This window comes from Aotus nancymaae, unplaced genomic scaffold (assembly GCF_030222135.1).
Source record: "Aotus nancymaae isolate 86718 unplaced genomic scaffold, 86718_ANA_hifiasm-v0.15.2.pri h1tg000014l, whole genome shotgun sequence".
Lineage (NCBI taxonomy): Eukaryota > Metazoa > Chordata > Mammalia > Primates > Aotidae > Aotus > Aotus nancymaae.
The window spans coordinates 87,242,395-87,266,401 of NW_026988425.1; the positions used below are offsets into that span (position 1 = coordinate 87,242,395).

The 24,007-nt window shown below is 37.2% G+C and overlaps 1 protein-coding gene across 9 annotated transcripts in view; it reads right to left on the minus strand.

Annotated features, from left to right (window-relative positions):
- MCTP1 (multiple C2 and transmembrane domain containing 1) overlaps positions 1 to 24,007 on the minus strand; it is a 583,843-nt gene that overhangs the window by 362,725 nt on the left and 197,111 nt on the right. For 2 of the 9 annotated variants that reach the window (XM_064376158.1, XM_012477523.3), the window contains exon 1: positions 20,717 to 20,925. The exons of 4 other annotated variants lie outside the window; for them this stretch is intronic. In XM_064376158.1, the coding sequence (XP_064232228.1) occupies positions 20,717 to 20,773 (57 nt within the window). In that variant the 5' untranslated portion in view covers positions 20,774 to 20,925. Of the gene's footprint in view, positions 1 to 20,716; positions 20,927 to 24,007 lie in introns of those variants that run through there. 3 more of the 9 variants (XM_064376160.1, XM_064376159.1, XM_064376157.1) reach the window with 2 other exon arrangements.

Sequence of the window (24,007 nt, forward strand, 5' to 3'; positions counted from 1 at the left end):
CACCATTCGACCCAGCAATCCTATTCCTGGGTATATTCCCCAAAACAAAACAAATCTTTCTACCAAGATGATATATGCACTTACTTGTATGTCCATCACAGTGCTATTAACAACAGCAAATACACAGAATCAACCTAGGTGCCTATCAGCAGCGGACTGAATAAGGAAAATGTGGCATATATATATACGCTATAAAACAGAATGTAATCATGTCCTTTGCAGCAACATGGATGCAGCTGGTGACCATTTTCCTAAGTGAAATTAATTAATCCAGGAACAAAAAAAACAACTATTGCATGTTGTCACTTATAAATGGGAGCTAAACTTTGAGTACTCAGTGACATAAAGATGGCAGCAATGAAAACATGAAAACAGAGGACTACTAGAGTGGAGAGAGAGAGAGGGGAGCAAAGGTTAAAAACTATTGGATATTATGCTCACTACCTAGGTAAAGGGATCATTTGTACTCCAAACCTCAGCATTATGCAATATACCCAGGTAACAAACCTGCATATGTGCCCCTGAATCTAATATGAGTTCAAAAACGATGAAGAAAAAACAGGTCAAATGCAAAAAAAAAAGGACTATCCTCTGAAATGAATGTAGAAATCTCAGTTGAGTCAGTTTCATATCTTAAGTTATACCTTAGGAACCTTATCTTCCCAAGATCAAAAACAAGAGGAGATGAGTAGACAGGAGAGGTGAGGAAAGTGCAGATGTGCAGGGTGGTGACAGTGGTCAGGGGATGGGTGAGGGAAGGATAAGCGTAAGTAGGACACTTTCTATTTCTAGGCAGCTTTCTTTCTTCACTGCATAAAACCCCTCACATCTTCTCAAAAGGGAGTATGTTTTCTAAGGCAAGGGAAAAGGGAACTTGAGATGCTGTTCTAGTCCATGAACCCAGGAGAGAGAAACCCAAAGAGAAGCAAGAAATTAAGGTAATGGAATGGGAAAGTAGGCAGTTCAGCCCCAAGGGTCATTAGTGGGACAGAAAAGAGACATTCAAGGAGTTATTCTGGAAATAAGTGTTTTTCACAGGCCACAGATCCTAAGCCCTGGGCTATTCTTTGCTTATACCAAACCTGCCCTCTAGCTCCCTGGTGTCCTTAGCATGGCAGTCTCTAGCGTCATCAGCATACTCTTCTTACCCTGAGATGAGATTTCTGCCTCTTTGGGACAGCTACTCCAGCTACCTGGAGCTAGAGGGGTACATAATCTGTGCTCCAGGGGAAGTGAAGAAAGGAAGCACCTGGCTCTGTGTTAGCAGAGTAGCTCTGGCATTCTGGGGGACTAGCTTCTGCAGAGCTCTTAGAACTCAGCACGCTTTTGATAATCAGTGGGTTAAACAGGATATTAGGAAGCTGGCCATTAATCATAAAATTATTCCCGTTGGAAGATGCGCCCCAACTTCTAGTAAACGTCTTGCAGAGCATAATTTACTCCTGAACTTGAGAAGATGAAAAAAGTTTTTAAAAAAAGTCCACTTTTGCAGATATACTGAAGAAAGGACTAATAGGAATCTCTTCCTTTCTGTAATAACTAAAAAATTATCATTGTCTGCTGGTAGTTTATGAGTCTATCTAAACTGACTTTCACTCAGAATTTTAGATGACATGTTAAAACAGAATTTAAAGAAAAATTTGTCCTCAAATCTACATTTTTTTCTGCATTCTTAATTGCCAGCATGAAGTCATTAGGCCTTTGTGAGTCCTTCTCAGCATCTGTCAGTGCCACGTGGCTGTGATGGGGACACGCTGGCCATGGGGATGGGTTGACATGAGTATAATCACACTGACTCTATGACATCTTTTTCCCCTCTTTATGCCAAATACAGACAAAGAAAAGACTTAAAGAGCCAGATAAACACACAGAGGGAATAACTACTAGCAAAAGAGATAAATGAGGGAAAAACATAATAATTGAAAAAGGAATTGTTAAAAATGGAGGTAAGTTTTCAGAGTCATATTGGTAAAAAGATTCTCTTTGTCTTCATACGTGGGTTTTCTGTTTTCAATGTACTTGCGTATCGATTTTCACAAACCTCTTCAGGGTTGTTTTAAATAACTAATATTTATTGATTACTTCTTTGTGGAAGGCATTGTGTTAAGTGCTTCACATTCACTGACTCACCTGAAACCATGACAGCAGCAGGATGCAGTTTTATGGTGGTCATTGCTCGATACATGAGGACACTGAGTCACAGGCAAATTTGCTTCAGGTTAAAGAGCTCAAGTGAAGGGCTGGGCCTGGGCTTTGCTTACAGGCTGACTCTGGAGCCTGTGTACTTCCTCACTATACTAACCCTGTTTTCTGAGGAAAAACTTGAGATTCAGAGAGATAATGGTTCTTATCCAAGCTAGTAGTTAGCAACTTCAAACTTAAAAATGGAAAGCAAAGCAATTGGTAGACATGAAATTTGAATTCAAGAATTATTATTTCCATTAATTTGATCAATGAATGAGGTTTGATCATAGTATTGATTCAATATTGTTTAATTCTTTACAATAACTGAGTTTTTTTAGCCTCTGATGTCTTTACAGAATCAAAACTCTACTCAGGCAAGATTTAGGAGAATCTATGCGTATCCCTTATATTTTTCTGTTGAAGGATATATATTTTGGTAATAGATGCTGGGAAAACCCAGCACATTTAATGCCTTGATGTATTATGGCTTCTTTCACCCAAACTTTATTCTAACTCTCAACTCTTGTTTGGTTGTATCTCTATTTGTTTGGCTCAAGCAGTATGCAGTCCAACCGAGGCTATACGGAAAAGAGCTTTATAATTCCCTCCCTGGATTAAGCTTCAGCTTCCTTTATAGATGTGAAAATCAGATAGGCAGCAGAATAAGATGAAGACGATGGTATTTTGAATCCATTCCAGAGTCACCTCAGCATGGGATGGGGACGAACAATTCCCACAGATCCTTCTGGTGTCACATTATTTAACTTCAGTTATTACAACCCTTCAACCCAGAAAAATCATCTACATTAAAATAGGCACACAGAAATACATTCCAAGGTACACTGCAAATGATGGTGATTATCCAGACAATGTTTTCTTATGATTGCTGGGTCCAGGAACTGATCTTTTTTGGGGGGGGATTTTGTTTTTGTTGTTGTTGTTTTGTTTTTTTTTGAAATAAGGTCTTGCTCTGTGGCTCAGGCTGGACTGCAGTGGCATGATCACAGCTCACTGCAGCTTCCAACTCCCTGGGCTCAAGAGATCCTCCCACCTCAGCCACCTGAGTAGCTGAGACTACAAGCACTTGCCACCATGGCCGGCTAATTTTTTATTTTTTGTAGAGACAAGGTCTCCCTATGTTGCCTAGGCTGGTCTGAAACTGCTGTGCTTGTGATCCTCCCGCCTCGGATTCCCAAAGTGCTGGGGTTACAGATGTGAGCCACCGTGCTCGGGCAGGAATTGATCTTTTAAAATTAAACTTTCTCTGAATAATTTTTAAAACAAATTTCCCCAACATCCATAGAAAAATGGGCTCTCCTACAGATGAGAAGGCATGTTTACAAGGGTAATCCTGTGGAATGTGACTGCACTGGGGAAAGCCAAACCTTCCAACCTCAAACACCAGAACTTAGGGCTCTTTTAATTTTAATTTCCACTTCAGTTCCCCTTCATTGTGCTATATCCTTCACCTGTGAAATGTTTCTATTACAGTAAACAAATCAGTGGTGGTGATGTGACCATTCATTTTCTTAAAGAACATGTAAGCTGCAGAATTCTCATCTTCTCTGCCAAAACCAAAATGTTAAACATTAACATAGAAGCTAATTCCAGGTTAAGCCTTACTTCTTGAGATAACTCACAAGGAAACATTCATTTAATCTGCATTTTTAAAAGAAGATAGAAAAGGATTGTTTGATGCAGGACGTTCACTCCAGCATACTCTTTATTCAGACAGGGTCTCATTCTGCTGTCTAGGCTGGAGTGCAGTGGCACATTCTCGGCTCACTGCAGCCTTGACCTCCCTGGATGCCAGAGATCCTTCTGCTTCAGCCACCTGAGTAGCTGGGACTACAGGCATGCAACACCATGCCTGGCTAATTTTTGTACGTTTTTGTAGAGATGAGGTCTTGCCATGTTGCCTAGGCTGGTCATTTTTTATTATAGAATGTGTACCCCTAGAATCCTCTAAAGTGTAATCCACCTCTAAAGTTGCAATCCTCTAAAGTGTAATCCACCTCTAAAGTTGTTATCTCAGCCCAATTATAACAAGGCAAATAACTCCACAGTGAACCTATTCTCCTTATCCCCATCTTCCAGTGGGAGAGAGGGAGATGGAATTACAAGGAAGACTGTATGATAACAATGAAACCTTACTGTGGGATCAAATTACATAAACACCTGCTTTGCACTAAATGCATAAATAGTTCATATTTCAACTATAATTTGTGTTTTAAGGTCTAGCTATCGGAAAATTATAGGTTCCCAAGAACTGCTTATACAAGTACATGCTTTAGGGTTAACAGACAATCCGTGAGAAACGAATTGATAATCAAGCACAACTAATGGCAAAAGATCATGTAAGAATAGCTGCAACTGACAACCACAATCTAAACCAAACTAAAAATTGAAATGGATACTAATGATATACCAATAACCACCCCTCAATTCAGAAATCCATGGAGATTCTGGCTTTCTCTGTGTGCTCATGTATACAGTAGGAGCTACGCAGTGCTGCCAATTGAGGTGTGACAGCTGGACTTTTGGGGAGTCTACTGATTTTGTATGCTCACAATCTGGTGACATGTTAACTTTATTTACAAATACTCAATTTTAATAACCCTTAATAACTCACTTAGTGGGATACTACTAATAGTAAATCTTCCATTTGTAGACATAAAAATCAAATGTCTATATAGTTACAAGTTATTTGGCTCTAAGGACAACAACAACTTAATAGTATTTTAGATGAATTCTCAGTCCATGAGGAGGATATCTGAGGTCCGCCAGGGGTACAGTGGACTCTACTCAGAGAAATTCTGGGATACACTCACTGATAAAGGTCCGTAGGTGCACTAGTATGACATGTAAGAATGGGATATGAATGAGCCATAAAAGTTCCCTTTAAAGTGGAACTGACCATTAACCAATCCAACAGCCCACTTGGACGAAAATGATATTTTACAGAGTTAATAAAGTATTCAATAATTTTCCAAATGGATTTAGATGTTGATGAAGCTGCATATAACCACCACTTCAAAAATGATTTGGCAGGTGCCATTTAAATAGCTGAACTATGAAGAGTTCTATTTTTTCAACCCCGATCCAAGTGATTTTGTGTAATATCCCTGAACATTGTAGCATTTTTCTGCTAAAAATTCAATGCTTCTGCATTTTCTACAAAAGAGGATAAACTTTGACAATTCATTTAAAATTTAAATAAGTCAATACATATCTGAAAATTATATCTATTAAAACCATTTCAAGAAGAACTAGAAAACTTGAACATTACTAAAATTATTAAGAACTGTTATCAGTAGTTAAAATCTTCTGACACGTAAGAAGTCATCTCAAAATTATACAAATTATTATAGAGCATAAAAATTTATCATTAATTATTTAAGGCCAATAATTGAATACCAAAATTTGACAGGGGGATTGCAAGAAAAGAAAAAAAATTGGCAAATCTCAATCAAAAATATATACATAAATATTCCAAACAAAATGTTAGCAAATTAAATCCAGAAACATATATAAATGGTAAAACAGTATGACCAACATGGCTTTATCCCATGTGTTAAAGTATGGGTTACTGTGAGAAAATCAATTAATGTAACTCACCAATTAGTAGATTAAAGACAAAATTCATATGATTATCTCGAAAAACATAGGGAAAGCATTTGATAGAATTCAATACCCATTAATTAAAAACAAAACCAAACAAACAAAAAAACCCTAGTAAGCCAGGGATAGAAGTCTCTTAATCTGATAAAAACAATTAACAAATCTTTGTATTTTGTGGTAAAGCAATAAAATCTTTTCCTTTAAGATTGGGAAAAAAACAGGATACCTACTATCACCCCTTCAATTCAATATTTTTCTAGAGGTTTTAACCAGAGCACAGATAAAATATAAAATATATGTTCCAATAAATGATGCTGGGAAATTGAATATCCACACGCAGAAGAATAAAACTAGACCCCAATTTCTTACCATATAAAAAAAAAATCAACTGAAAATGGATTAAAGTCTTAAATGTAAGACTGGAAACTCTAAACTATTGGAAGACAACATAGGGAAAATACTTCTTAATATTGGTGTAGGCAAGTGTTTTTGGATAAGACCTCAAAAGAACAATCAACGAAAGCAAAAATAAAGAAATGGAATTACATCAAACGAAAAAGCTCTGCACAACAAAGCAAACATCAACAGAGTGAAGAGACAATCTACTGAAGGGGAGAAAATGTTTACAAAGTATATACCTAACAAGGGGTTAATATCCAGAACGTAGAAGGAACTCAAACAGCTTAATAACAAAATGCCAAATAATCAAACTTAAAAATGACAAAAGACCTGAATAGATCTTTCTGAAAAGACATAGAAATGATCCACAAGTATATGAAAAAATGCTTAACATCACTAAACATCAAGGAAATGCAAATCAAAACCACAATAAGATCACTTCACTTCAGTTAGAATGACTATTATCAAAAAGACAAGAGACAGTAAGTGTTGGCAAGGATGTGAAGAAGCAAGAACCAGTACGCACTGTTGATGGAATGTAAATTAGCATAGCCATTAGAGAAAACAGTAGAGGTTCCTCAAAAAACTAAAAACAGAACTATTACGTGATCCAGCAATCTCACTACTGGGTCTATATCCAAAGGAAATGAAATCAGTGTGGCAGAGAGATATCTGTACTCCCAAGTTTATTGCAGTACTATTCACAATTGTCAAGACATGAAATAAACCTGTGTCCATCAGCAGATGAACTGATAAAGAAAATTTACTATACATATATACTTAATGGAATACTTTTCAGTCATAAAAAAGAACGAAATCCTGTCATTTGTGACAAGATGAACATTAAGTAAAATAAGCCCGACACAGAAAAACAAATATTGCATGATCTCACTTATATGTGGAATCTAAAAAGTTGATGACATAAGAAGTGCAGTAGGAACTGAGGGTGGGGCAGGGATGGTTTTGAAATGAAACTGTTCCACCTCAGATTATCAGGTATTAGATGCTCACCAAGAGTGTGCAGCCTAGGCTTCCTCACAGGCACAGTTCACAGCAGTATCATATATTTCAAAATATCTAAAGGAGGGGATTTTGAATGTTCTCAGCACAAAGAAGTGATAAATGTTTGGGGTTATGAATTAGCTAATTATTCTGATTTGATCATTTTATAATGTATACATGTACTGAAACTTCACAGTGCATCATATAAACGTGTGTAATGATTATGTGTCAAATAAAAATATAATACAACATGAAAACATATGACTTAGAAAGAAAAAAATTGGCATTATTCATAAATTGTCTCTATAGAAAATCCAACTAATATATTAAAAGAATAACATACTGAAAGAAAAAATTTATATACAGAAATAAATTTACTATTAACCTATAAAATATGCTTACATGTTTTAAAAATATTTTAAATATATATTTTGTTAGAACATACTTCAATGTTCATTTTAATGGATGAATAATGATTGTGTATATTTGTGGGATACACTGTGATGTTTTGATCTACATATACACTGTGGAAAGATTCAGTCAGACTCACCTTCCCATTACCTAACATCTTTTTTCTAGTGAGTTTATTAAAAATTTATTCCTTTGGCAATTTTGAAATATATATTATTATTGTCACAAAATGTAACTAAATTTGAAAAATAAATCATTAAATTAACTTGATCTTTCAATAAGTTCTTTCTTTTTTGATAGAGAAAAAGAGGCAATTATTTTACTCTATTAAATTTATCATTCCTATTTAAATCAAGTTAAAATGAATACTATATTCAGCAAGAATAGAAAATGAACCGAGGCACATATGATTCCAAATTTCTCAAGGGCAAGATGATGTCTTGGGTAGGGTTTTCTCTAAGAAATATCCAATGAGAGAAAATAGATTTGATTCACAGAAGAGAAAGAGAAAGACAGACAGAGGAGAGAGAGAGAAAGAGACAGAGTTGGCAGGGTGTGAAGGTATGTTAATAGAAGGGTAAAATATTTAATTCCAACAGACAGCAAATATCTGATCAGAAGTATTTTTAAAAAGGAAATGAAAATAAAACCAAAACCAAAACCCAGGGAGAGGCTAGTCTAATACCTCAGCTTCCCCAGTGGCAGATGACAGATGTGATGATACCTTGCAGCTTTATGGGTTAATTTTCTATAGTGTCTAACACTCCGGGACACTTGGAGAACAGTAAATATTTCAAGCCGTCAAGGCCCTGACTGGCCGGGATCTTTTTTCTGCTTAGTTCACTTCCATTTCCTTTGCTGTTCCCAGCAGCTTTCTCCATGTCGGTTTGCATTACTATGGTTTTCACAATTGGGTCAAAAAATAAAGCTTTTATGCCTAATTAAACACCAAGCTAACACACTTTGTCAGTCATTTCTACTTTGAAATTTATGTTTATTGTATTTAGTCTGTCCTTTCCAATCTTACCATACAGGGTCTGCCAAAGAAATTACAAAAATTTTACATAATATTTGTGTCTAGGGACATTATTTAATATCAATAGTAGTTTTTTATAGCTAAAAGCAAACTAGGCTTAGCTCCAGGGGAAGATTGCGAGCAGGTATCTTTTTTTTTTTCCCTGAGAGAAACTGAAACAACAGAACAGCCTGTGCTACATACATAATTAAAACAGATGTTCTCAATCTTAATTTTCATAGCTCATTTTGACAGCCAAAGAAATGTGCTTGTCTTTTGTATAGTCACATATTTTCTCTCAAATGTGCCCTATTTTTCTCCTCACCCACTATGACTGCTCAGAAAGAAAGGGTGGGGTGATGGTGGGTTACAGTGAAGCTGCAGGGACTGTCAAATTATTGGTAGGTCAGGGAGTGGACACAGTGATGAGAGAAATTGGCCATAAACTAACTTTAAAGTCTACATAGCATAAGCATTTGTATGCACTCCTCACTTTGCAGATAAGTTTTCACTAGCTTTATGGGGTCTTTCGTGATAGAAGCCAAGTTGATTGCATCAAACATAATAAAATAATTGCATGCAAGCACATTTCCTTAGTCAACCCAGCCTTTGGGAGCATGGCTTCTTTTTTTTTTTTTTGCAGAAAAACATACAGTGTACAGAAATATACTACATTTTGATGAGGCAGGCTAGGTGACTTACCTGTAAGGGCGCAGAATCTGATGTGCTTGTCTATGCATGTGTGCGAAAATAGAAAGCATGCCGGTATAACGAAGGCACCCTTTCTCAAGCACACTCTTCTTTGAGCTCCTTGTTTTTAAGCTCCCAGGGATGTCAAGTTGGGGGTCCTTCAGACACAAAAACAAATGACGCCCCCTTTCTGTAAGTGCTGCCGGCTGCTTGGAAATTACAAACTTTAGAAACCACAATAGGGGAAGAACTATCTTCCTGTTCTCTGTGGCGAAGTCTGGCATTTTCATGCCTTTGTCAAGGCACTCTGTGGTTATCTAGGTTTTCTCCTCATCCACCTAGCAGCACCAGGTCCATGGAAGGCCTACTAGGCCGCAGTCCCAGGCCACCTCTGCTGTGAGGCTACTGTGACCCCAGCTTGCCTCTCGCCCTCTGAGGAAGGAGCAGGAGCTGGAGTGTTGCTGCTGGCAGTGCCCCTGCTTTCTGCAGCCTCAGCACTGCTTGCCCTGTGGCAACTCGAGTGCAACACCTGCTCCAGCCTCCTCTAATTCTCTTCTCCTTGGTCAATGGGTTTCCAATTCTGCAGTACAGACTGGGGGATACCTTTAGGGAGCTCCAAACCTCTCAAAAGCCACAGTCACTCTGATTCCTTCATAATTGCTCTCAACGCTCTGAGAACTGTTTCAAACCCAGTCCATTTAGAACCACTCTGGATGCTGACCCAGTTCCTCTCAGCAAAGAACAGTATGGTCTGATCCAAATCCAAGCACTAATCCTGTCTCCTCTGCTTTGGGAAGTTGCCCTGTACTGCCCTGGCCCAGAAAGCAACACTCAGGAACTCACCAATTACCTACCAGCCTTTGGCCATGCGTGAGATTGGGGCAGACTGTCTAGAGGAAGAGGTGATTGTAAAGGCAGGCCCAGCTGTGGCTTGGTGAATTCATCCCGCAATAGTTCCATCCCCTAAGAGGGAACGCAGAAGTAGGAACCACAAAGTTTAAGAGGCAGATGAAGCTTATTCTGATCTTAACTAGGGACTATGTGGGAGGGGCTGACTTGGTTAACGTGGTTGGGAGAGTTGGGAGAAGAGGCTGGTATCTCTCAGTGGGGAGGAGGCAGTGTCTTGGTTCAAGGGAAGTTCCATGGGGTTAGGGTACCAGGGGATGAACCTATTCCCAAGACAAGGAAGCAGGGAATCGGAGCCAAGCCAAATGGACTGGAACAAAGGGGAAGCGGGACGAAGGGTGCTTACCCCTGCAGAGAAATGTTGAACAAAGCAGATCTGAGCAGCAGTTCACATACAGAGATTGCTTGTGAAGGCTAACCAGGTAGGCCGTGGCCACGTGGATCCTCAGTTAATCTAGGCATACCCACAACACCAGATCCGGAGCTTGAAGCGGCACGTGCAGCCCACAAGCCACTGTCTGAGGAACCAGCTGGCCTGGGAGTCATTGATTAGGAGACAGCATGGATCAGAATCTCCTGGAGACTTTCGGCGCCGTCAGATGCTGTGCTGGGTACTTTATATACATTTTCTCTAATCCTCACAGACTTTCCAACAGCAAGGAAACGAAAAGTAACTCTACATATCCCTGGTCTCAGCTTAAAAGTCACTTTCGGAGAGGACTTCTCTGAGCCTATAATCTAAGTTAACTTCCCCCTTTATTCTCTGTATCATTTTCTACTTTCACTGATGCCACTCAGTATAGCTTACAATTTGATATATCATGAGTGATAGTCATAATGATTTGTTAACGAACATTGTGTCCATTTCTCCTCCACAGTTTTTGGGGGCACAAGCTCTTAAAACAATTTCTGTATCCCTGAATGCAAGCAGGAAAATGCAGTGAAATAACCAGTGCTTTGCATGTAAGTACAGAGATCTTGCAGATTGAAAGTTTCACTCTGTGAAACCGTGGCCACTGCACAGACTAATGTAACTAAGAACCAGAATGGCATTCATACTCGCATAAATGATATTGTCTTAAATACAATTTAACATTGACTAGATTTTAAAATCTAGTTAAAATCTGGCAATCACATGCTGGAGGTGAGTGAAGTATTTCTCTGCTAGGCTTCCAAGAAAACAACAGGTGGAAATATATACATGTAAAAGTTCATCTAGGGGAATTTTAATGGACCCATGAGAAAAATAAATCTTCCTTTAGAGTAAACAAGTTTAACTGATATGCAGGTTTTTAACTATTAGATTTGTCAGACTCTATTATGAAACTATGCCACTTTTCGTGTGTGTGTGTGTGTTTGGGGGTTGGTTGGCAAATTGATGCTACAGCATATTTGTCTTTGGTTCTGGAAGAACCAACGTACCTCACCTCTTATCTAGAGAGTTTGACAAGCTGCTCCTGCGTTCCAGATCCAAATCAGGATCAAGAAGCAGTCTGTTGGTTCTGCAGCACAGTAAGCCCTACCCTCTTAACCCTAATTGGATAAACACCAAACAAAACAAATTACATAAGGCTGGAGAAATATAAACAAGAGCAAACAAGAGCTTGTAAAGAAGATTCCAATAAATCAGTCTGTTTGTCACCATTCACCCTGCATAATACAAGTCAATTTTTGCCCAAGACTGTTTCACATAAATTGATGGCTCTACAGACCATTAGACTAGTGTTGGCTTGAATTATGATCATGTGAGAAAGACTTGTGCATTGATCATGTGGAAATATTGGCAGCATAAAGGGGCTGATGTTATACTCTGTGTCTAGACTTATGGTTACTAGTTCCAAAGAAGATGTTTTCATTCTCATTTTAGGAGGAGGAAAGTAAAGCCCACAGATGTCAAATAATATTCTCAGAGTCACAATATATGTTCAGAGCTAGATTTAAGCTCAAGTGTTCTAGCTCCAAATTTGGACTTTGCTTGGCAACTATTTTCACTGGGGGTCTGGAGGACCTCTTTCTCAAGCCCTGTGCCACATGGCCCACTTTGCTCCGTGTTACAGCTCATCACACCAGCCCATGGTCACAGTGAAGCTTGCAGGGCCTTCTTTTAGCAGCCCAGCTATCCTGTACAGCTGATCTTTCTCTTTTTTAGGGAGTTTGTCTTAATTTTCTGTCAGTCTTGGGCAGAGGAGGGACCACGTCCACAATGTGGCACTTGCCAAAGCTATTCTTTGGTTAGCATAATCTCAGTTTCCTCATCTCATTGGATTTCTCTCATCCAGACTCATGGCTCAACTTCTCTTTGCTGCTGAGGCTTGGTTGGGAGCCTTTGGCTTGGGACTAAGGGTACCCATTCATTGCTTCATTTTGTGACTGTTCTTCCTGGACACCACTGTCCCCTCAAGCATCTCCTCAACCTTGAGTAGTATGGAGTGAGGAAGTGACTGATGGCACTTTGACTAAACTCCCAGGATAGGGTGTTCCGTGAGATCTCCTACAAAGATCTGTTGTTCACCTATGTCTTTCCAAATGGTTGTGCCCATACTCAAAAGGTTTCCCCAAGATATGGAAGAAGATGACAGTGCTAGGAGGAGGGAACACACTAGATATGCTACGAAAAGGCAAAGTTGAGAGGGGAGGGCAGGAATATGGAACACACAGGAGCTCAGGTGCCTCACTGCAGTGTTTCCTGGTTGATGCCCTGGTTGTTGGCTCATCAGGCGCTCTCTTTGAAACCTTTTCTTGGTGTCCCAGATTTTCTTAACTCAGAGTGTGTGTTAGAATCACCTGGGCTGTTCTCAAAATTTACATTCTTGAGCTCTGCCCATGACCTAATGATTCAGAATCTCTCAGGCATAGGCCTGGGTTCTGGTAGTTTGAGCAAGATTCCCTGGTGAATCTGCTATACCATGCAGTTGAAGAATCAGTGTCCTGTAAGGTGAAAGCCAAGCCTCCAAGCACCATCCACCTGAAGGTGTAGAGGACTGAGCACTTTGAAGTGCTGCTGCTTGAGTGTGGCCACCCAACTTCTGGAGGGGCCACCAAGAGACGGCTGGCAGCTCCTAGAAAATTACTTTTTTTTTTTTTTTTTTTTCTGAGACAGAGTTTCACTCTTGTTGCCCAGGCCAGAGTGCAATGGTGTGATCTCGGCTCACCGCAACCTCTGCCTCCGCCTCCCGGGTTCAAGCAATTCTCCTGCCTCAGCCTCCCGAGTAGCTGGGATTACAGGCATGCACCACCACACCTGGCTAATTTTGTATTTTTAGTAGAGACAGGGTTTCTCCATGTTGGTCAGACTGGTCTCGAACTCCCGACCTCAGGTGATCTGCCTGCCTCGGCCTCCCAAAGTGCTGGGGTTACAGGCATGAGCCACCGTGCCCAGCCCGAATTACTACTTTGATGACAAAGGTATAATTAATAGTTATAGAGTATTGTTTAGTAATCAATTGCCATTTATTTTGCTAAATGATTTGAATAGGTGTATACATTGTTTACTAATACAATAATTTGCATTTATGAAGTTTGAACATGTATTTCTTTTTAGGATTGGAAAGTTGGAGCGGGTGGCGAAGTATAACCAATCTTAGATGTGCACAAGTGGTTAAATGTGGAACTATCGCTGTGACTACAAGTTTATCTGCAGCACCAAGTGAATAAAAATGAAGGCAAATTTTCAGGTAGGAGGAAAAGCTTCTAGGTAAAATCTGTGGTTCTACCTAGGCCATAAAATATGCCCTTCCAAAAAACAAGGCTCAAAAAATGTTTCATGGCCAAAAGGAAATTAGGTCAAGCTTAAATTGATTTATGCTGTGTACAATTAACATTTTAATAAGCAGCAAAAAATGAATGCACAATTTGATTACTAAATTCAGATAGGGATGCTTATGTTGACTGATGTTGTTAAAAGATTGAAGAGGTACATGACAGCAACCCCATGTCCAGCTGGGCTCTGTCGGGAGCTGGCTGTATAATCTTGGAAAGTCATTTAATTTTTCTGTGGCAGAATATTTTTTATTTGCAAAATGAGAAGGTTGAGCTAGATGATCTCTAAGGCACCTTGTACTATCAACATTTTGTGAATATGAATTATACCCTATTCAGGTAAAGAAAGGGATCATGGACATTTTATAACTGGCACAACACTTTGAACTGCTTTGACTCATTGAATTGAACTTTTAAAATCAAAGTGATCTTTGGTTTTTAACTTTCTCCTTAATTTTGGTTTACAAAACTTCAATTAAAATTGTAAAATGTAAAAATAATCCATCATGAAAACTTGCAAAAATAATAGATACAATGAGGAAGAGATCAGAATATAATGGGAAGAATATTTTAATGTGGCAAATGTAGTTTTCAGTCCTTGATTGATTTCTGAAAAAAATATTAATGTCTGATACATAAAAAACACCCAGATGGAGACACAGCCCTTTGTTTTAAAGCTCCTGCCATGTGGTCTAAAACTTGGGTATATTTTTACCTTATTTGGTTATATTTGATCAGATATATGTTTTTTCTTTTCTCTTTTTTTTCTTTTTTTTTGAGATGGAGTCTCATTCTGTTGCCAGGCTGGAGTACAGTGGTGCAATCACTGCCACCTCCGTGTACCAGGTTCAAGCGATTCTCCTGCCTTAGTCTCCCGAGTAGCTAGGACTACAGGTGCATGCCGCAATGTCCAGCTAATTTTTGTATTTTAGTAGAGACGCGGTTTCACCATGTTGGCCAGGTGGTCTCTTTGATCAGATATTTTTATGTAAAAGTTTTCTCCTTGTTTCTTCCTCTTAGAAAACTTGGAACAATAACTATCTTAACACTTTTTCTCAAAAGTGACTATTGTCATTATCAGTGGCTTCCTGGTGGTAATCTGGATACTTTTGGAATTGCTATATAGCTTTCAAAAACTCTTGAATGTTAATATGATGTATGATTTTTCAATAATTTAAACCAGTAATAAAGCTACAAAGACTTCTTCTGTCTGATGTATTAATGATGCAATTTACACATTTAAAGTACAGTAGTTCCCTTATCCCCAGAAAATATGTTCAAATACCCCCAGTTGATGCCTGAAACACTGGATTGTACTGAACCCTATATATGCTATTTTTTTCTATAAATATATACCTATGATACAGTTTAACTTATAAATTAGTCACAGTAGGAGACAACAACAGTAACAATAATAAAATAGAAAAATTATAATGATGTAATAAAAGTTATATGAATGTGGTCTCTGTCTCTGTCTCTCAAAATATCATACAGCACCGTGGGTAACTGAAACCTTGAAAAGTAAAACTGCAGATACAGGTGGAACGACTACTGTACACATTTGCCATGAGACATTCATTCGTATAGTTAAGCATAACATTTTTCAAACTCAAGGCATAAGCTTAGTGAAAATTTTCCAGTTGGATTAAACTTAGAAGTAATTGTTTCAGAATTGATTTCAAGATTCACAGAAACCATTGAGTTGAAAAAGGAAACAAAAAAAGGAATTCCTATCTTAAAATAGTTCATAGACTGCTGGAAAATATGAGAGGGGTTAGAGAACGAATCCTTCATTGACGAAAGTTGAAACTGAGTCTCAGACTGTAGTTACGTGGAGTTCAGGTTTCCAGTGGGCCAGGGTAAAGCTGTCCACTGATTGTTGACTTGGAACATGCTATTTCTAAGCTAGAGAAATAACCACCAGAAACAGTGAGCCATAGGAATCAAATGTATGTCAAATAACACAAGGCATCTCTACATAAAGGAATAGAATGTCCTCAAACAGTGACCATATGCTATTTTGTTTAGGGGTGGGGGAAAATCTATACGATGATCGTTTTTTTTTTTCTTTTTCCTTTTTGTTTTTAATGACGCCTTTGGCTCAAAGCCAAATGTGTAAATTTCCCAGTAGAGTTGTTTCCATTGTCTAAAACTTTTGACCCTATTTAGTTGTGCTTGATCAAGTATTTTTACAGGAAAATATTCTCTGTATTCCCTCCCCAACTTGTAAACTTGAAACAATAACATCTTAATACCATCTCTGAAACCTGCGAAATTTCCTAACTCCTTAGTCACCTTCCTTATTTTGGAAATGATCACTCACAATTGACTAATTGTGCCAAAAAAAATTTGATTTCCAGACTTCTTAGTTTGAGTTTTCTAATGAAATATTGTGGAGAAAAAAGCTCCCATTCCAAAATGGAAAGAAATGCTATGTACTTTTGTAAGCAAGCATTTAAAAATGATCTTAAAAACACCTTTCTTTTTTGATATTCTGCCATAATTGTTTCTTTTGCATATTGGTTATTTTCTTCATAATAAATTAATTATAAAATAGTCAAAGTTTAACAATTCTCATTAACTTAGGTGTTCAAATTTACTTTGACCTTTTAATTTTATCCCACATCTATCTCTCTCTCTTTTTCTCTGCATATGTATAATGTATATAAATATATATGTATATATCTGCATACATTTAGTTTTTGAATCAAGGAAGTAAAGTTATTATGGTTCATTATATATAATTTTTAAAACTAATATGAAATAGGAGGAAAGCCTTGTGGCAAGAAATGGCTTATAGCTATGTTCATTCCACACTGAAAATTCTCAGACAATAAAAGAAGAGATGAACTTAGGTAAACTCTTTCACATCTCATACATCATTCCTCTGGGCCCACATTTTCTAGTCTGGTCCTAATCCAGTGTCAGGTACATGAGTCATGACTCATGACTCAGCATGAGTCAAATCAGAAGAGATGTGGGGATACCCTCATTTATCCCTACAATCTATCCATCCATTTATCCATCCACTCATCCATGTATCTACCCACTCATTCATCTATCCTTCCATGCATCTGTCCACGCATCCACCCACCCACCCACCCAATCCATCCATCCATCCATCCATCCATCCATCCATCCACCCATCCATGCATCCATCCATCCATGCATCCATGCATTTATCCATGCATCCATCCCTCCATCTTGTTTGCAAGACCTGAGGAAGCATGAAGCTTTGAAAACTACCTAAGAATTTCAAAGATAATTTGCAGAGCCTCTGGGGAAAGCAAATCAAAATAGACCTAGTTGTATGACAGACCTAAACTTCTCCATTCTACAATTCATTCAATATTCTCCTTCCCAGATAACGACTTTCATCAGGAATTGTTTAGGGAATGAACAGAAAAAAGGCAGACATGACATTAATCTTCTATCAAGATACAAAATTCCCTCAAGCTTTCCTGGGACTGTATCAGATAACTACACATAGACTGAAAGCTGTTTCTGCACTGCACATCAAAAACAACAACAAAAAAGGGAAATCTTTTTGTATCACCAAAAACTATGATCACCTACGAGAGCTCTCAGTTATGTATGCTCATTCCAGACACATTTTGCATTAATAAAAGCCCCTGTCTTAGGTAAATTCACAAAACAATTTCAGTATATTTCTGGTTCATAAAGGCCCAGGTTTCACTAAGAATCAGAATGTTGCAGTCATTAAAATGATTATATGCAGTAACATTAAAAAGATGTATTTTCCTCTCTGTAGCACTTTACAGCAGTCATTTCAAATTACTAAGACCAAAGGGATTCTAACAGAAGGTGGCATAGAATGTAGTTAAGTATCTTGGCTCTGCAGCCTGACTATCTAGGTTCAATTCTGGTCATTCTACTACTAATTGTGTGATGTCAGGAATAAGTCACTTAATATCCTTATACTTCAGTTTCTCCATCATAAAAAGGGAATAATAATAATAATAGTACCCATACCTCATAAGGTTGCTGTAAGAAAAATAGTTCATAAATGGTTATTATACAGTCTGACTTAAATGCAAGGCATTATTATTATTTTCATCTTGGAGAGAAATCACTATGGGATGAGATTTGGAACTTGACCTATTATATTTCAGTATGCTGTAAATTGCCGTAAATAAATATTACTAATCCTATTCCACTAGTGAAATGACTCAAGCAAAGGGAGACTAAGTGACTAATTTGAGTATCTCAACTAAATTACGATGGAATTAAAACCCAACAAACCATCTCCATAGCTTTCCTACTTGGGTTTACCTCAGGGGGACACGCATTACAAATCTCAGCAGCTGGTAACAATAGACTCTCCTGGTGAATTCAAAATGCTTCATCTACCTTGATGTTCACAGGATCACTAATATTTACGAGGCACCTATGGGAAGCATGCGACTGTCATCTAGCATTACTTGGTTCCTAACTCTGTAGCTGGAAAAGCAATATCAAAAAAAGACAAGAGCTTCATTGTCGCCTTCAAAACTAGAGGTTTTCCCCGATATTACAAAGAAGAGTTGATTTTTCCCACTGCACTCCTATAGCCCAGGGTTTTGTCACATAGACCATATGCTATCTGTATGCATTCATATTTAGCAAAAAAAAAAAAAAAAAAAAAAAAATACACACCTATTTATTCCATCTGTTTACCTTTATCACCTAATGGTCATATAGCAGATTTGTATAGTTCTTGGAATCAAGGCAAACATGAACTTTATTACAAAGCAGAGCTAGGATTTATTCATAAGATAGCATGATGATAAATTCCACTTATCTCTTGAAACTATACATTGCAGCACAGGATATAAAGATAGCATACACTTTTCATAAGAGTTATATTTTTTATTAAAAGAAATGGTGATCATGTTTTGAATTTTGAGGAGTAAGGAATAACTTTTATTAATTCCACCAGTACAAGAAAACTTTTAATTAATTGTCTTCTAAACCTCAAGAGGTTTTAAAGCAAAGTTTTATTTTCAAATCTAGAATGTTCACTGGTATAGTAGGACATATGTCATTAACTTCTTTAATTGTGAAAAGTCATCTTTTTCTCTTCTCACAGCCCTGAAAAAGAGTACAGTTCTATAAATATAAAATAGCAGATCAATTCTAACAGAAAGGGTTGGAAGTTCATTGGTTGTTTACATTTTTCGTGTCTCTTTTTCAAAGGTAAGCTTTGGAGGAATCTCTTTTTGCTAATCACTTTCAACAAATACAGTGTATCAAAACAATCCACCATATCATCTCCAATACTAAAAGATACAAAATCTACCCCTGTCCTTTAAGCATGTGTACTTTTATGGCTCACTTCCCAGAGTAGGAACTTGGACATTTGTACTGTGGCAATAGCTAAGAAATTGCAAAAGTCAGATGTTACATTTTGATAATCATTCCACAAATCCATGCTCCATCAAACTAGACCAATCAGAGAATCCCCAGCCCACAAAACCTGCAAAGGAGGCAATATTCTCCAATTTGGAATACAGTATTCTCCAATTTGGAATACTGCTTTCAAATATGTATGGAAGTTGAAATGATTTCAATTTCCACTCCAAAGAAGAGGCGAATCATCATATACCTTCCATCAGCTCATTAACCCCTTGACCTCTGCAAAAACATGAATTATTCAATGTATATCTAATGAAAAGTAATTTCCATGTTTTAGTTAGAATCTAGCAACTTTGCAGTGGGTATAATTTTGAATAGAAATGAAATCATCACTAAGCATGATAGTAAGTCAATTAATAAGTACGAAAGAATTCATAATGCCAACCGTTAGCAGACACATTTTGGAAAACCTCAAGTCACTAATATCTTGCTAATTCAGTTATAGCTCTTGAAATCAAATTAACCTTTTCTAGCTGAAAGGAATTTAAAGGCTTTAAATATGAGTATCCAAAGTTATGTGGATACCAAATACCACTTTAAACACTGATTTAAAGTTATTTCTTCAACCAATATAAGGCCAAGACAACATTCCTGTCTTTCACCCCAACCTTTGAATAAGCTTTAAGCAAGCTTAAAGAATTTGAAAAATAAACCTCTCAGTCATTCCCTATCCGCAGATTTCTCTAGTCACACAATTTGCACGAGTGTCTCCAAAAGCAAGTGAGAAAGTAGGCAGTGATAAACAAGCTCACACAATTTTAAAACAAACAGAATAATCAGAAGTTTCTAGGTATGCTAGCCTTTCACTTAAATGGAAAGCCAAATATGAAAGATCCAGGGGCTCTCACTAATTTTCTACTTTAAACTTTCTAATAATTACTAAGACCACTTTTTATTTTAATAGAAAAATATAATTATTGAGCTATAATCAAAAATATTCATGTAAATCTTATGTATGTATCACCTTTAACTGAGATCATAGGGCAGCAAAAAGAATATAAGAAAATAAGACCCTGATAACTGCTAAATCCTTAAAAAAAACCCAAACCAATACAAAGCTACTACAATGTTTCTACTTCTCAGGCACTATATTTTTCATTAAAAATGATCATAAAAGGAATATCAATCTATCATACTATGTATCTTACAAGTAGATTATACTGTTAATTTAAAATTGTCTGTATTAGAATCTCAAAATGCAACCTTTAATACCCCGTGAGAAGGCATTTTTCTAAGGTACAGTCATATACTAAAACTGCCACATTAATTTAAGGCTGCCACAATCCAATGAGTAAACCAAAATACATTACTTACCTTATTACAAATAAATGGCAAATTGCAGGCACTTTTCAGCTTGCAGCTGTCTAGCATAGTTGATTACAAATGAACAAAACATCTTTCACTCCAATGAGAGAACTGCATATTTAGACTTGCCTTTCTTCACTGAATACCGGCAAAAGAAGCTGTTCACCTCCAAGTGATAGCAACAGCCCTGCACGGAGCACTTGCTGCTCAGCACAGCAGCACTTGGAATGAAAGTAAGAAGAACCCGTGATGTTTAAATAACGTAGATTTAGATTCACAGGATATGACTCAACTCTCAAACCAGTAGGGGAAGAGTTTTCCATTGCAAAACTGTTAGTGCAGGTTACATAACGAACATCATATTTGGGGTCCTAAAATGCTCACATTAAATATTAAGAACTTCACCTGCTGAATCAAACATGCAGTTTTAGCACTCAACCTCTTCCCCACAGCAAAAACCACAACAGAAAATGAGAATAACAACATGACACAAAGAAAACTATTCTGCTTGTTCTCCGCGGTGAATTAATTTAATGTTATTAAGGGTGTGTGAACTTGCCAACATCTCCCAGAAAGACAAGTAAAGAAGGAACACTAAAGTCACTAACGTTCCCATCAGTATAAAAACAATATGTAAAAGAAAACTCTATTTTAACATGCCAGAAGTGGCATGCTTTACAACACAATAGAATCTCCTTCACTAAGTAGAGAATGGAAATAGATCTTCAAGCTTTGCTGTTGCTGTTTCCCATAGAAATCCTTTCCTACGCCATCATTACCTTGTGCTGCTAGCTCTGCCTACCTCACCAACTAAGAGTCCCCTTTTATCTATTTTGTGAGCCCTTCTAAAGGAACATGACTAATGATACAACTCCTCTAGTACATGTAGCAATTTTCCGAGCTTTCTCCACCACCTGTTATCCCTTAAACCTGAGCTGTATTAATCTTGAGCACATATTGAATTATTGTATTTGGACACCTCAGTCAATAAATATTATAGACATAGATGCTTGGGGAAAAGTCTACTACATAAATTCACTTGCTATCAACCACCTCATCAAGGAAGAAAAGCTGAAAAAGTCCATGTTAATAACAGTAAGTAGGCTGAAACTAACTAGAACTGGGCTGCTAAATAGAAATATCAGGTGAAGCCTATATATAATTTAAAAAATTATAGTAGTCACGTTAAAAAAGCAAAAAAGAAACATTAATTTTAGTAATGGTTACCCTAGTATGTTTAAAATATTATCATTTCAGTATGTAATCATTATAAACTTATTAAATATTTTATCATTTTTGTGGTAGTGTTGGAGATCTAATGTATTTTGCACGTGTGTTACATTTCCACTTGAGCTAGCTATAAGCAAGTGTTCAACAGCCACACATGGCTAGTGGCTACCATATTGGATAACATAGGCCTAGAGTTAAGGTTCATTTTCAGTCTTCAGGTAGTAGTTCAAATGTTCTCTTTTCAGAACATTTAAGAATATCTTCCCTGACTACCTTCCCTGAAGCAACCTTCTCCAATTACTTTCCATCTGATGATCTTTTTTATTTCCTTTATAGTACATCACAGTTAGAAATTTTCTTCTTCATTCATTTGTTTACCTATTTATAGTCTGTGGTCTCCAACAAGAATGTAAGAAACCTGAGGCAGGAATTTTGTTTCAACAGGTTACTGACATGGTCATCAATACATAGCAGAATTTAATAAAAAAATATTTAATAAATGAATAAAATAGGGATTTTTGCTATGGTTTGGCAAATAATATAAAATTAAGAAATGTGTTTTTTATATCACTGAATTTTCAGCAAATACACTGAGTAACACTTTCTTGAGTTGAGAAATTGTCCCCTTTTTAGAATATTAATGATCTTCCATGTATAACATGTCTCATTCTTATATGCAATGATTGAAACAACCTACTTGTTTCATTAGCAAATACTTAGAATACTTTAATCCCAATGATGTAAATCTGGATACCATTAGGATGTCTATTTATCTTCTATTTACAAAAACATAAAATCAATACATAGTATGCACAGAGCTGCAATGCAGGGGTCAAGGATGGGCAAGTGACTCATGCTGGTCTCGTAGGCGCGAACCTCTCCACTTTCACTAACAATGAGAAAGAGGTTAAGTTTGTAGGATGTCAAGAGTAGAACTGCTGGTTGTTGCATCTGCAACCACATTGTCTAAAAGTGGTCGTCTAAAAGAGGTTGTCTAAAAATGAGGCTGATCAAGAGAAAAACAAAGACAAATATGTGAAAGGCAGATTTCTGATAACACTACCGTAATTACCAGATACTGTTATGCATATAGACACATTTGCCCTCTGCTGCAATGATGAATAATCACTGCAATGATGAATGTTCACTGTAGAATTACTGTAGTCAAAACTGGAAACTGTGCAAGGAGCCATAAACAGTGGAAGAGTTACATAAATAATGGGTTAACCATACTAAGCAATACTACATAGTTATTTTCTTTTAAAGAATCAGGTTGTCTATATGCACTGACATGCAACGCTCCCTAAAAGATGTGAAGCAGAAATAACATATTGCAGAAAAATATACTATCCCAGTTTTGAGTATATATATGCGTATTCACTGAAAAGGGCTGAGAAAACTGCACACCAACTGTGGACATGTGGTTAGGTCTGGAAAAGAGATTGAAGTAAGGGAGTGATGGAAGACAAAGAGAGATCAATGTTTTGCTCAGTTTATTACCTCCTGCATCAATCTTGTAAAATAAAAATGAATTCACGTATTCCTTAGGTAATTTGAAAAGAACATGTTACATTTTAAAAAATATTTTGATATTTTCTATTTCCATATTTTGCTACATTATACTCACTCTAAGAGCACTACTCTCCTTCATTGTACGGAAATGATGGTGCTCTTTTCTGCCCCACTCTCCATTCCTTACCAGCCCCAATTTATTAATACTCCAATTTTTCAGTCTGTTTAAAGTGCATGCCAAAGAAAAGAGAAAAAGAAAGGGCAGAGAGAGGCAGAGACAGCAAGCTGCATCAGAATCTCCAAAGTACCTCTAGCACTGACGAAGGTCTGTGTGTGTGTGTGTGTGTGTGTGTGTGTGTTTGTCTTGGCCTCCTGCAAGCAAATTTATTGGCTTCATAAAATCCTGCTTGGATTTATTCAACTACAAACATATCAACAGTCCAATGTTTATAACCATATACTTTATATTAATGTAGCCTTGGATCAGAGCAAATAAACTAGTTTATTAACAGCTCACTGAAACATTTCTGGCTTCTGAACTGGGTACAACAATTGCTT